The sequence below is a fragment of the Etheostoma spectabile genome, chromosome 18 (genome assembly GCF_008692095.1).
Source record: "Etheostoma spectabile isolate EspeVRDwgs_2016 chromosome 18, UIUC_Espe_1.0, whole genome shotgun sequence".
NCBI lineage: Eukaryota > Metazoa > Chordata > Actinopteri > Perciformes > Percidae > Etheostoma > Etheostoma spectabile.
The window spans coordinates 13,646,291-13,661,261 of NC_045750.1; the positions used below are offsets into that span (position 1 = coordinate 13,646,291).

General features: G+C 37.9%; 2 protein-coding genes across 2 annotated transcripts in view; one reads left to right on the forward strand and one right to left on the reverse strand.

Moving 5' to 3' along the window:
* The window catches only part of si:dkey-71h2.2 (low density lipoprotein receptor adapter protein 1), a 90,993-nt gene that overhangs the window by 42,481 nt on the left and 33,541 nt on the right, over positions 1-14,971 (forward strand). The window lies entirely within an intron of this gene.
* fndc4a (fibronectin type III domain containing 4a) overlaps positions 4,538-14,971 on the reverse strand; it is a 20,837-nt gene continuing 10,403 nt past the window's right edge. The window contains exons 4-6 of the mRNA XM_032543713.1: positions 9,357-9,446; positions 7,071-7,204; positions 4,538-5,320 (exon numbers count right to left, since the gene is read on the reverse strand). Of these exons, the coding sequence (XP_032399604.1) occupies positions 5,279-5,320; positions 7,071-7,204; positions 9,357-9,446 (266 nt within the window). The 3' untranslated portion in view covers positions 4,538-5,278. The remainder of the gene's footprint in view (positions 5,321-7,070; positions 7,205-9,356; positions 9,447-14,971) is intronic.

Sequence of the window (14,971 nt, forward strand, 5' to 3'; positions counted from 1 at the left end):
ATAATTGCAAAGATACAGTTTGGTCTTCAGCAGTGCCACACAATATGATCGCCATGTCTTTTTATAGCAAATTTGATTTCAGTTAATTTAATTTAATTTCTATAATTTGATAAATGATAAGTTTAAAAAAGAACCAATTAAACCACCACAGCTCACTTTGCAGACAATCACTGTATTTGTCATGACCTTTCTACTCATCTGCCCAGATCATTTCAGTACAATTTTAATCTGGTTTCTTCTCAAACATTTTCCAGCTTCCGTGTGGTTGATCTAAACAAGGACAGTCCATGTTTGGCCTTCTGACTTCACCATTACATTGCTACATCTATTCAGTCAGCCCACTGCTGATGATTGAAAACTTAACCCTTGTATGGTATTCGGGTCAAATCGACCCATTTCAGTATACATTTTGTACCTGAAAATCAATGTCCTTACCTTATTTTCTGTGATAAACATGTATTCCTGACTCAATTCATAACATGAATTATAACCTTATGACAAAAAAACAAATCCTACTTCCATTTTTAAATTGTGTGCTAGTAGAAACCGATTGCATTCCCTAAACATTGAAATTGAGATAAAGACAATATTTGGTAATAGATTATGAAGTACAATTTTGTTTCAGAATTGTTTTAAAAACCCCATAAAAGTCACGGGTCAATTCAAGCCGAGGGATACGAGAGGGTCCCGAAAGTGAAGATAATACAAGGGTTAAATAAGGGTTAAATAATAAATACAAGGTGCTAGGCAACAATATCCTATTTGTTTTCCCAATGACAAATAGAAAATAGAAAAATGCCATGAATTCCTAACCCCGGATATTCAATTTTCAGATACAGTTAATGTTTTTATAGCTGCACCTGCAGAATATTTGAAAGGTTTATCACACTGCCAACCTGATTATTCTTAAAAAATAGTATGTAGTCAAAGAACGTTACACAAAGGAGGTTTTTGTTCACTGGCACCAAGTGGAACTAGTCAAGTAAAATACATTTTATTAAACATAATGTCCTAATAGCCTTATTACAGTTCATATTACATGCTCATTATTATACTTTTTGGCTTTTTCCCTTTCCTTTATTGTGTTGTATATCTTTTTGTGCACATTGTAGGTTTACAAAGTAAAAAGAAAAAAGCCCAAAGTCCATCCCAAAGGAGAGAAAAGACTGACACAAACAGTTCTATAGTAGTCCAGCCTTTACTTCCGGGACGAACGTGCGTCACTTTGTATCACGTTATAATGCTCGCCTAGCTGCTAGGATGGCGCTCCCCAAACTCTGCAACTGACCAGCTAGCAGTACTTACTGTGCATGTGTGACTCCCAACAAAGCTGGAACAGAAGTGAGTTGCCTCACTCTGTAGCTAAAACAGAGCTCACTGCAGGGTGAAAAGAGGAGCTGGAGCAATGTACAGTGCAACAAATATATGGTGTTTTCTAAAAAATGAAACCACGTAAACCTATTCTGGTAAAACCTCTAAAAACAATTATGAACTTGAAAATGAGCATAACGTGAGCACTTCAAGACCAAACCTTAAATTAAGAATGAACAGAAAATTCCCACATCACATTCTTTAAAAGGTTCTTTAAAAGAATGAATATTTATGTGCATCTGGAACACTCCATAGATAGTTGTCAAGGGTTCTGAAAAGGGCGCATATTTTGCAGGTGTAAAACCCAATCTAATCAAAATTGTGTGTGTGTGCGTGGTCTGTGAGATGGCAGTGCCTTCTGTGGGTGTTTGTTTAGTCTGATTACTGCTTATGGAGGTGTGCAAATATTATTTTACCTTTTAAAGACGTGGAAGCTGCATCATGGCAGGGAGCCTCCAATTTTTGTTATGAGACAAGGTTTTGAAAAGTACCTGCGAGTTCACTCCTGGTAAATACAAATTACTTATTAAATATCTTTTCATATGATATGTTTAAGAAACATTATTCATTTCACATTCATCCACCCGTCTACTGTAATTTTGAACTTTCCAGAAACCTCATTGTGATCACCACCCTGTCTTGTGGATGAACAAAGACGGCAATGAGCGATCACAGAAAACGTGCATTTTAATCACTTTGATGTTTTCTGAAAACTCACTGGAGACTGAGAAGCTACTCGGTGTTATTTCATGGACTGCATTGACAACCGCAGCATTGCTGCTTCTTGTTTTCTGCTTCTGTGCGCTGTGGCGTTACATTTGTGTGGGGACAACAATTCACAATTTTAGGTTTTAAACTGCCATTGATGTTGGTTTTGTTTTAATCAATATACTAGAGGTGCTGAGTCAATGGGAAGCGCCTGTCTGCTTCTCTTCATTTTACCTGCTTTTTGCTCTCCTTGCTGATGTTTGACAGATGTGAGCTCACTGCAAACCCCCTAGTACCTGCATGTCATGTCTTCAGAGTCTAGCGGCCTATTTAGTGAATAAGAGTAAAAATAATGGATAGGACAACCACATATTTTGTCCTGTTACGCCACTCTGTAGCTAATAGCCACACTGCCACTGTTTGGTGTCCTGAGCAGTGACTCTAACCACATCTGGACCTAAGAATTACAAGATTGTTCTCCACACATATTCCCAACTATTCTCACAATACAATGATTTATAATTCCCTAGATTGTATTTCGGGAATTCTTGTTTAAATTTGGGGCAATGTGTTCTTTACCAATGCATTTTTTTTTTACAATGAACAGCTCATTTAGTTTTCATAACTATGTAATTAATCCTTTTTGGGATATTTAATACAATTTTGAAATAGCTATTTCACTATTGATAGGGTGTTCCACACTTATTGAATAGCTTAATGTTTAGTTGGTAATGGGTTTACTGTTTTATATAGAGGATCTGTTGAATTTGGCTTGTGGAGGTCAGATAAGCTAAAGTTTGAACTCCTTAGAAAGTTGCATATAGAGTGTGATGACCTGCAAGTGCTGTGGAAAATACCTAGTTAGACGTGTGATTGTGCAGGGTATTTAGTACACAGCCTACACAAAAATAAAAAAAGCAGTTTTCAACTTCAGAAAAACTTTTTCGTCTGAAAAAAAAAATGGTTTACTTGAAGGCATTATTGTTCATCTATTTTTACTCCAGGTAGAAGTAAAGTACATATGGAGAAAAGAGGAGGCTGCTTATACTGTTGTACAAATGGCTCCAAGTGCTACAATAATAAAAGCAGATTCCTACGCAAACTCTGTATTTATAAAAATGTATTTATAGATGCAATATACAGTATACTTGGATCTGAATCACTTCCAACCAAAGCTTGTCTCAGTCCTAATAACAGCCCATAAATCACTTATAACAACTAATGGAAAGAAGTCTGCGGGGTTGCACTGAGTCAGAGTTAGGAAAATAAGGGAAGGGTATACAATATTACCTTTTAATCTCTGGGAAGCTGTAATCACTTTCTATTTTAGGATGAGCTGCCTTCTTGGATACTTCTATTTAATTATATTTTTGATTAGGGACAATGTAGTTTAAAGGCCAGGTGAAATGGCTTAATGAATTCATACCGCAACAGACAGTCTTGTGTTGTAACTTCTGCTTCACTGTGAATAAGTGTAGCAGTTGTTGGTTAAATAACTGCTCGATGACTACCCTTTAGCTAGTAGTAGAGTTTTTATTATTAAGGAAAGTAAACAGATACAGTAACTTAATTTGTGTTTGCGAGTAATGATCCATAGCAAGATACTGTAAACTTGAGACCGATGTGAGTCCAACTCACCAACAAGTTATGATGTATTATTACAACACTGGTTCCCAGAACAGCATCACTGAGTGTCAAGGCAGCCATTCAACTTGAAAGCCGTCTCTTGAATCGACGAGCTTTAACAAAAAAATAGTTTATTTCTTCATAATCCCTGCCTGTTATCCCGTACATCACATCACAATCCCAGCTGTATTACGTGGCTTTCTTAAGAATATGAATATTTTAAGAATATGTTGTGGTTGTATTGTTTTAGGTTTTTTATTTATGCACATTTATGCACCATGCTGTCCAATATTTAAGATTAACTGGGTTCTCTTAAAGTTCTTGAACATGAATTCCAATTTTCTGGATAATGCACCAGGTTTCACATACACAAAATACGGTTTGAGCAAAAAAATACTGTACATGTTAGGATTTAATGTGTCACTTTTCATCTGTCCATAAATAAATTTAACTACTACATAATTAGTTACTTAATGACTAATTTGTAGCACTCCGTAACTGCATTAACACATTTTTTTGTGACACGACTTGGCAAGCATTTTGTACATGAAGTGCAGTTTTTTTATTGTACTGTAAGTCTTCAGCTAGTTTTTAAATGCATCTCTTTGACAGTTGATGAGCAGTTTGCATTGAAGCATTTCGGTGAGAGAAACCACATTACATTAGCTATCACTTTCACTTTGTGATGGGACATTCAAAAAATGATTTATCTTACACTTCAGAAAATATAATTGTCGGAAAATGAACGAGATCTGAAAAGAAACACTGCATGATGAAAGTTAACATCCTGTTGTAAATATTGGCAGAATAGAATAAAACATGAACAAACTTTACAGGACTGCAATCATTGTTTATTACTTGATTTTTGGCATCTAACTTTGAATGCACATCAAATGCTATTCTACAGGCAAATGACCTGCATGCAACTTTAGTAAATGAATGCAATATGTACAGACATAATGGTCATTATTTATGACATGAAAAAATACTATGCTGACCAGAAAATGGTATTTTAATTACTAGAAAACGTTATGACATCGTCATGATGGTTCTTACAAATTACTACATGTATTTTCTTTCTTTCCTTATAAACAATCTGCATCACACCACATTTGTGATGAGACAATATATTAACACTATTTGCAATGGGAAAATGTGGATTTATTTGGAGCTGAGTTATCTATAACGGGGGGGGGGGATGTGTTGTCTAATTGCACATGCCAATATCAAAAATACACTGCGTACTTAAAGTCATGAAGCTCGGCCTCCCAGAGATGATTGTGTGTTTTGTATTGCAATAACGTACTAAGCACCCGGCAAAGTCTTCAATGTTATCATTAGTTTATGTACTATCATTCTGCAGGAGTAGGTTTCTTTTGTGTTACTGTAGTGTGTTTGTGTGTGTGTGTATATTGGTGTGTGTGTGTGTATTGGGGTGTGAAGGGTTATGTAAATTGGTGTTTTTCTACAAATACCGTGTCCATGCATGTCTTTTGCAAAGACAGCCTCAGCCAAACTCATTCACTGATGACGACCCTCAGAAGCTGTACGTGTTTTCAGCTTTTTTTACTTCTTAAACTTCGATGATGTTGATAGACGGCACAGAAGGATGAAACTGTAACAGAAAGGATAATAGAAATCATTATTTTTTACTTTCTCCTCTACTTTAAAGGCATGCTTTGATCATAGAAGAGTAATATACTGTTACTGTTACAGTGAACAATACTGTATCTGGCAGAGGAGCCATGAACCCAGGTTCCCGACCTTAACATAAATATCTGATCACCTAATGAGGACTGGAAGGAGAGATAAGCCAACATAATGAGGAATCCTACAACAATTGTCCCTCTGCTAATTTAAAAAAAAAAGTCAATATTGTTGCTACGCTAAATCCCAGCCAGAGGTAACACTCACAATGCAAATGACCTCAATTATTGATTGGCCATGACCTCATTACTGAGCTGTGACTGCAAACATCTGTCCGCTGGTACTTGGTATATCTCAGACACTCATGGCTTCACCTCTGACTCAATTCTACATTTTTAAAAGACATGGACCCGTTTATTCTTAAATTTACCCCTGAGCGTCCAATAGTGTCAATCTTAAACCTACTCTGTATAATCATAGCACATGCAACATGTATTTTACGTAACAGACATGCTGTTTGTATGTAAGTAGTGGAGACTGTGGTTGAGGAATGTATCTTTGGAGAGTTCTGTGATGACATCTGCAAAAGATACAATTTCCATTAGGTGCCTTTTTAATGCAAGATGCATTTTTAAAGTGAAATATTATTTGACAGGGAAGGTTACATTTTAGACATCAGCTTTACAACGGTATAAAAAATATATCTTCTCTGAAATGGTTAAATTGAATAGCCATACAGTATATAAGGTCAAGCTTAACAAATAAACTATATGGTTAAGACGTGTTCCAGCAACAGTGCTGTCTATATACAGCAAAAGGTAAATTCAAGCATTAAACTAAGGTAAAGTTTCAACAGTTTACTGTAATGTTTACTGGATGACCAGAAAGTTGTAAGCGTCTACAAATAGCATAGTTTACCACATAGTGTAAATGAAATTAGTTAAATCTGACAAGGAATATTAAAAGAAAAAAGAAAAGAAAAGTCAAGCTTTTTTTTCCACCAGTGGTAACGTTATTGTCTATGGTTTAATACGTTTTTTTAGTTTTTTTTTTAAGGAAAATCTATTTTTTAATTAAACATACATTAGCATTATTTACATGCCTCCAGCTGCAAATTGCATTTGTTAATCAAATACACGTCAATTCATGGCTTGCATCTTAATCATGGGAACAGATTGCTGTTAATCAGTTTTAAATGAGAATGTGATGATGGGTAAAGCACAGGAGATGAGGTTGTAGTAGGTCAGAAGTATATGTGGAGCTGCTACATACACCATCACTGGGCAATATCTTAGTTACTGCTCAAGCATTATCTCCCGATAAATCCGTCAACATTCATTGGCATATTGGAGCTCTTTGTTTTTCAGCTTTTACAGCAGAGGCAGATGTATATGCATCCTACAAACTGACAGTAATCATGTCAATGTCCAGCTAAAGTGGTAGGGACTTCACGCCAGTGTGAGTTGCCTGAGTTCACAGATTACAATAATGTTGTAAATCACTGGAGGAGCAACAGCACAACACAGAACAAAAAAAAGAAGAAAAAAAAACAACGTGTATATAACAATAACGATTCCTGAATTCCTGCTTCAGTTTTGGCTCAAGGAATTGTGCGTGCTGGCTCAATGCCCTGTAGAGAGAGACACTGTTTATGTAAATATACAGCTGCTGAAAGAGCCTTTATGTGGGCCTGTATTATTTAGTGGAGTAACGCTCACCTTGCTCCTCAGCAGCCCACCGCTGTGGTGCTCCGGCGTGCTCCTCTCCGACGACGGCTTGGCCTTCTCCTTACTGTTGCTGGAGTCGTTGTCTTTGATGATGTCATACTGCCGGCAGAACAGGGCAATAACAGCTGCCGGGAGGTGAGAGATGGGCACATGTGCAACACAAACAAACGAGGAATGGAATTCAGTCATGAGGCGGCAACTGTCACTCACAGACATGTCACTACTTCCTGTAACTAAGCATGTTGAAAGCCCATGTGGAAAATTGAAGTCTGCTCCCATGGGAGTGTGAGGGCTGTGCCTTTATCTGGAAGCTTGGAAGACAGCAGTTCTCCATGGAGTTTGCTTTGCTTCAGTATTCAAACTGCCAGGTGCAGTTTGGCCTCCAGTTTGGCTAAGGACTGTTTGCTCACGATTAACTTAATTAATTAACAATTAACTGAAATTTATAGCTTCACTGAGGTTATAAATTTGTAAGGGAATGCTATCATTAAATATTCAGTTATATGGGGTCCTGGTAATTACAAGTACTGATGCCATGAGAAGTAGAAACTTAACGTCATTCATTTAATTAGCAAATTATTATCTATGCATCATGTGCAGTAAGTACTACAATATTGCGACTACGTGTCATTGTATCTGTAGCACAGGGCCACTCATAGGCATTTCCACTGGTTCATTTCGTGGTAAAATTACAGCAGCGTTTGTGTAATTTTAGAAATTATTTGTCTGCATTAAAAGGTTTACATTGCACTTTGCTGTCACTTTGTTTTAGTGTGACATTTTCTTCAAGATAACCACAAAAAACCTCAGCTACTCTGCGCATTTGGCGATGTTTTTCTGTGGTCTTTACAAAACGTTATACAATATAGCAGATGAGATTGCATCGTAATGAAGCAATTAGCTACTTACTTTATTATTCAATTTACTTTTTTCAGACCTAGACCAAGCAGCAGAAAGTAACCGAGATAAAAGATAAAAAGAAAACATTGATTCAATAAACATTGATTCAAGAAAGAAGAACAGAAGTAAACAACCCTCTTTATATCTTTTGCACATAGTGAACGTTTGAAGATGCTTGATGGCTAATAAAATACAGGGAACAAAGTCACTTTAAACTGGACCGGCTGCAAATGAGCAGACCATTATGAATGCGCCACATGAGGGTTTTTGGTTCTTTCAGTCCCACTCTTTACAACATCCGAGCTACTTTGGTTTCACTCATTAGTATTATTTAACATCGCACTCTGGGTGGGAAACCCCGCTCATGGCAGCCTGTCAGATATGCCACTTCTCATTGTGCCTCAACACTTCATTATTCAGCCCACTCCCTCAAAGGAGTAGAAACTCTTACATGAATGGAGAACTGAGATGCAGAGAGTGCTCAGAAAAGCGTGATGTTGGTTTGACATCCCTGTTGCAAACAAAGCCTCAAAAGAGACACAACGTTCACAGTTGGCTGATTCATTTGTCAGTCAGACTTATTGTACTCAGGTTTTGGGACTTTAACTTCCACCTAATAGGGACCCTCTAGGCGTCGTTTTGGATGACTGTCCATTGATTAGTGACTTATTAATTAGTGTTGATGTATAGATGTAACTACAAGATAATCTACAGTGTGAAACATCTGTGTGCACCATTAGTCTATATCATCTAAGCTGAAAAATAATGAAATTGTTTATTTATTACGCTTAATTGTAATTCAACCACTGACAAGAACTGATCAAGAACATCTTGTGCTCCATATTGAATCACCAATGAGGCTATTAATAATTCTTAGACTCATTGAGATTTGTGCTACTGTGACAGCACAAAGGAGCTTAGTATACAGACAGTATATTAAATTGCTAATTATATGTTACACTAGTAAATGTAATTAGCTACAGTACAATGAAGACCTTAGCATTGTGTAAATTAGTTGCTAGGAAACATCTGTAGCACTGTCTAGTTTAAAAGCAAACAGTAAATAATTGCAGCAAGCTTTTACTTCTTAAAATAACAGTTTAAGGGGGCAAACTATATATCTTAACTGCTGAACACTTTGTTTTAATTGCATATGCATTTGTGTAGAAATACCACATTGCCTCTATACTCTTCAATCTAAACAGATCATACATTAGCAAGCTGTTAGTTTAGTCGGCATGTTTGTGGAACATTAAGCCTTCAAATGTACATGTATCGTTCTTCATCATATTTTAAATATGTTTTCCTCTTCTTTCCCTTTGATATCTTTTGCTTAAGACTGAACTATTACTTACCATACACAGTCTGCAAACCTACCTGCCCACATGAGCAAAACCACCACAATTATGATCATCTCTCCTGTTTGAAGATGCCGGGACTTGTCCAGGCCCTGCACAGTGGGGTCATCTAGGAAAGAGCACAGACAGGACAGCTGCTGTCAACACAGACTCCTAAACACTAAATACGGAGTACTGAACATTTAATCCTTCCCTTCATTTATATGGAAGGGACAACAAATGTACGTTAAAACATTAATATGCAGTCCAATAGACAAAATCAGAAACAAGAATTAAAATAACCCATTGACATAGTGTCAGTAAAATCTTACATTGTAATATTCTAGTGTTAGGTGCAGAACTACTTTACTGGATTCCCTGATAGTGAAAGACCTTAAGCTCACAGTCAGTAAGGACTGGCAAAAGTGGACACTCCCTTTATCTCTCATGACTGTTATGCCATTTAACATAAAAATGTAGTTGTCAGAAAATGTGGTGGGCATTACCACAAATCAATCCTGTAGTATTAATCCTCCTTTAAGTGGATTGACTATGGGCCTTATTTCCACTCTCCAAACTATCTCTTAACCCGTCTGGATGGAACTCTTCCAGAGCGCCACTCTTCTAAATTGCCTTTTTTAGTGAATCAAGCTTTCAAGAAACTGGCCCAGTAAGCCAGATTGTTAGCTCTCTTTGCATGATGGCCGTTGGAGACAGTTTGGGGTCAATTATAGTGCCATGTTTTTAATGTCTTGGTACTGTAGTAGTATGCAAGGGCATGTAAGTTGAGAGAGGGAAGGAATACACCCCAGTGGAAAAAAGATTCACAGAAAAGTGCTTGATATTTATATGTTATAAGGAACAATATGTTAATTTTCTTATTCTCATAATGGTGGCCACTCTGACTAACTTGGCACTAGTCTCTCATACTTTTCTATATACTATACTCAGTTTTACAGGAATCATTTCACTGGTCAGTTGTCTGTCTTTACGTCTAACTGAAAAAAAAAAAACTGCTTCTAGGGCAGCAGTGGAGGGATACTTCTACGTAGTAGCGTGTACGTTTGTTGCCGGAACAAAACACTGGCATTAAACCTACACATGACTGCGAGGATAAATATATTCACTTGATTTGACTAATAGTCTGCTGAAGCTTTATGTTAACTTTGACTTAACTATACTATAGATTGCAGTTTTCCTATATATTTCACTCTCATCTCTCACAGTGTAGATGCTCTGTATCACTTCTCAGCAAGTGTGGATTACAGTGACCCTCTCTTTCAACCTACTGTAGTTATGACAGGTAAGGGTTGTATCAGGAAACCTGGGAAAAAAATCTCAACCAATCTTTTGATTGTGTCTTCCCATTGCACAGTTGATGTCCGGCTGCACAACAGGACTCAGGTCATTATTAAGTCTGGTGCTTCTGCAAGCTGCTCTCCAGTTTATTAATCCCACATCTCCTATCTGTCTAAACCCAACCCACTGAATGATAAACTGCTTCTGCATATACGAAAAAAAATAAACGTATGTAGAGTTATGCCCATGAAAAGAGAAACTAGTGTTAGTAGGCTGTTTCAGTAATTATCTGAATCTGTGAGGCTTCTGTATTCTGCAAGACCTTCCAACTGAACTTCTTGCAGTTTTTTTACCATGTTCTAGTTGATTTAATACTACATAGTTTTATGAAACTGCTTTGGTACATGCAGACTGTGTAGGAAGCTGATATACAGTATGTACATACTGTATTTGATGCAATGTGTTTCATACCACAGAGTAAGTGAACAGAATTCCAGGTGACCTGTATAACATGTCCTGCTGCTGTATTATACATACTTTTTTGGCATGCCACTCAGATAAACCATGTGATTCTCTGCGATAGCAAAGAATGATGACTGGATTGTGATGACTGCAAACCAAAATGTGATGTGTTTTGAGATAATTAATCAACCTTCCATCTGTTCACCCCAAATCTCTCACTGTTGTTTGTGACTGTAAACTGTGTCAGAAACAACAACAGAGATGCGTCATGATATTTATTCTGGCATTATGTGTCCTAGAGACGTGTCCTTTTTTTATACTGGTCACACTTACAAACATACTTTCTCTTCTGCCATGTGAGTTAAACTACAGTTAAATACAAAGCCGCACTAGCTTATATGTATTGTATATAAAACAAGAACTAAAGATAGAAAACTGGGAGTATTTAGGTCAAAAGAATATTTAGCAGGGAGCGAACATCACATTTGTAGTGATTTGTCTCAGTGCTGTTAATGGGACAGAGCCTAGTAGGTGTAGCTTCTGACTCAGCAATGACAGCTTGGCAACTTTTTGAAGTATCACAAAGTAATTGTGTCTAAGGGGAATACCTACAGTACCTAGTTAGATTTGACTGCTCAAGGCTCAATCCTTTGAAAATATTCTTTAGTTTTGCTCTCCTGTGTGAAACAGTTTGACAGCTCAGTGGCAGTGAGTAAAAAGACTCCATGTCTTTTGTTTGGGAATGATTTATATAATGTATTTGGAGATTCTGTCTATCACAGACATCTCTGTTGTGGTTTGGGGTTTTTGTTTGGGTGTGTGTTTCCCTTCCTTTGGCCTCCTTGTGTTTTTTGTCTGTTTTCTCTGTGGTCCTGTGTTACTGGCCCTGTCTTGCTCCCCTGCTGCCTGTTTGTTCTACTTTCCGCTTTATTTTGGTAGTCAGCTTCCTGTCGTGTCTTGCCTTGTCTTGTCTAGCTTCACTTTGTTTGTCTGATTGTCCAGCCCCGCCCTAATGTGATCCACCTGATGTCTCACCTGTTCCCCGTTACCTCATTACCTCATGTATTTAACCCCTGTGTTCCCTTTGCCTCTTGTTAGATCCTTGTGTCTTGTGAAGAAGTCTGTGTCTACGTTCCAGCTGTTCTGCCTACATTCCCTGTGAGTTGTTCCCTGCGTTGTTTTCCTGTCTTTTGGACCTTTATCTTCCCCTGGACCTGGTTTTGGACTTCTTGCCCTTTGTGTTTTTGGATTTTCCTGTGTTTTGGATTCCCCTGGTTTTTGGACCTTGCCTGTTCCCAGTCTTGTCCTGTACTGTTTAAATAAACCCGTTTGTACCTGCTCTTGCCTGCCTCCTGGTTCTCTGCGTTTGGGTCCTCCACCCTGCCGTACCGTAACAATCTCTGTTTGTAAATGTATACATAAATAGTCATGGGTCTTCGAAAGTGCTTGAATTTATATATTTTGTGCAAGAATAAAAATTGAAGTTATTTTGATATTATTTACGTTATTTAACGTTAGCAAATAGGCTATAGTATATTGTTTTGCTGTGCGGCAGGAGGGACCCTCTTGAAGGACACACAAAGCACACAAATATATACTCTGATTAAAAGCTTTCCATGGAACTAATGAAATTGAAATAGACTTTGGAAAGACATATTGATCCAGTAGCCTATTTATATTCAAATTCTCCAGCAACACATGGCGTATATCTTGCCAGGAAATGCTTTATATGAAATACATTGATTTTAAATCTGGCTCAGGACAGGTGTACATTCAGTGGCGAATGCAGTTATATATAATCACATTATCAAAGAGAATTGCATTGAGGAAAATAATAAGAGCATTATTGATTTATGGGTATCATAGCTCTGGGTCTTGGGAATGTCTAGAACATACCGCAAATCAATTCAGTTTCAATAGAAGGCACTTGTGTGGCAAAGGATCTTTGAAATGACTCTGGGACGCTGGAGCAAAACTAGATTAAAAAGGCTTTTTAAGGAACGATGACCAGCAACAAGATCCAAACAAAAAAAGGTGCAACGAAGAATGCATATGTTCCTTTTTTAGGAGGAAATATTGTAAACATTCTTCAAAGAGGGCAAACGCTTTTTAAGGACAATTTTTTTCAGGTGTTAATTAATATCAATTTTTATAATAGTTAAATTAGTTTCCTTCTCTTTTGCCGATCTTGCCAGCCTAACTAATGGTACCAAACCTGAGTCAGCTGAAGAGAAATGGCTATAATTCACTTGCATCAGCACTTCCTGTGCTCACAACCTCAGCTACACCATCATAAAAGAGAGGAAAACATTGTTTCTAAACCAATTATTTCACAGAGTAAAGGCATTTGGCTCATCATGGCTGAACGAATGCCGGGAAGATTTGTGAAGGGCTTTCTTCTGAAATGTAGAATCATCCAGACTTATTATTATAAAAAAGCAAATAGCCTTTTCTTACTCTTTCCTCATCTGTGCTAAATGAAATTGAGAGCTACTACCTATTCTCCATTGGTCATGGTGTTCATATTTCCTCCAGCCCATAAGCCCAGACGCTGAAACCAAAGAGCTTTAGAGTGTGTGTCAAAATCCTGATTAGGCACCTGAGTGATATAGACTTGCTTAAATTCAAAGGGGCTTGCCTAAAGCCATGCTTAAATAGTCTGTCAATAATGAATTGGTGTCTAGGAGAAAAATAAACCTACATAAAGCCCCCTCAGACGCTTACTTGCACTTATGTCAGCAATAGCCTTTACTGTACCTCATTTTCAGTGTCAGCATGCTTAACAGCCAGAAGAGGCTTTAGAACAACAGTAGAAAAAACATCTGTAATGCTCCTGTCTGTTCCTCGAGAGAAAAATGCCTGTGCTATAAGCACTGCTGAATTAAAAGGCAACCATCGTGTCACAGAGTGATTTGAAGTGCTTAAAAGATTTCTGCAGTGACCTATTGCGACCTTATCAATAATGCTGCATTTTTGCAAACTTTATAACATCTTGAGAACTAACACAATATCAGGCAGTTACATTTTCTTGATATTAACAAACACATAAACACACAAGTATTGTCGGTGTAACCAAAGCCTGATGTACTGTTCTATATTAACGGAGCTATATTGTCACTAAAAGAACTACCAAAAACAGAGCCACACAACTGCACTGGGTCAAATACACAGAACAAAATTATAAAACACTTTTGTTTTTCTCCAAATTTTTCATGAACTGAACCAAAAACCAGTCAGTATCTGGTGTGACCACCATTTACATCACATCTCCTTTGCATAGAGTTGATCAGGTTGTTGATTGTGGAATGTTCAATGTTGGTCCACCCCTCTTCAATGGCTGTGCAAAGTTGCTGGATATTGGCAGGACCTGGAACACGCTCAACATGCTCAATTGGTGACATGTCCAGTGAGTATGCTGGCCATGCAAGAACTGGGATGTTTTCAGCTTCCTGGAATTGCGTACAGATCCTTGCAACATGGGGCTGAGCATTATCATGCTGCAACAGGAGGTGATGTTCGTGGATGAATGGCACAACGGGCCTCAGGATCTCGTCTTGGTATCTCTGTGCATTCAAAATGGCATCAATAAAATGCACCTGTGTTTGTTGTCCATATACGCCTACGCCTACATACGCCTGCCCATACCATCACCCCACCGTCACCATGGGCCACTCGATCCACAACGTTGACATCACCCAAACGACGCCATATACACTGTCTGCCATCTCCCTGTGCAGTGTAAACCGGGATTTATCTGTGAGGAGAACACCTCTTACAAAGTGCCAGACGCCATCGAATGTGAGCATTTTACCATTCAAGTCGGTTACGAAGACAAACTGGAGTCAGGTCGAGACCCCGATGAGGGTGACGAGCATGCAGATGAGCTTCCCTGAG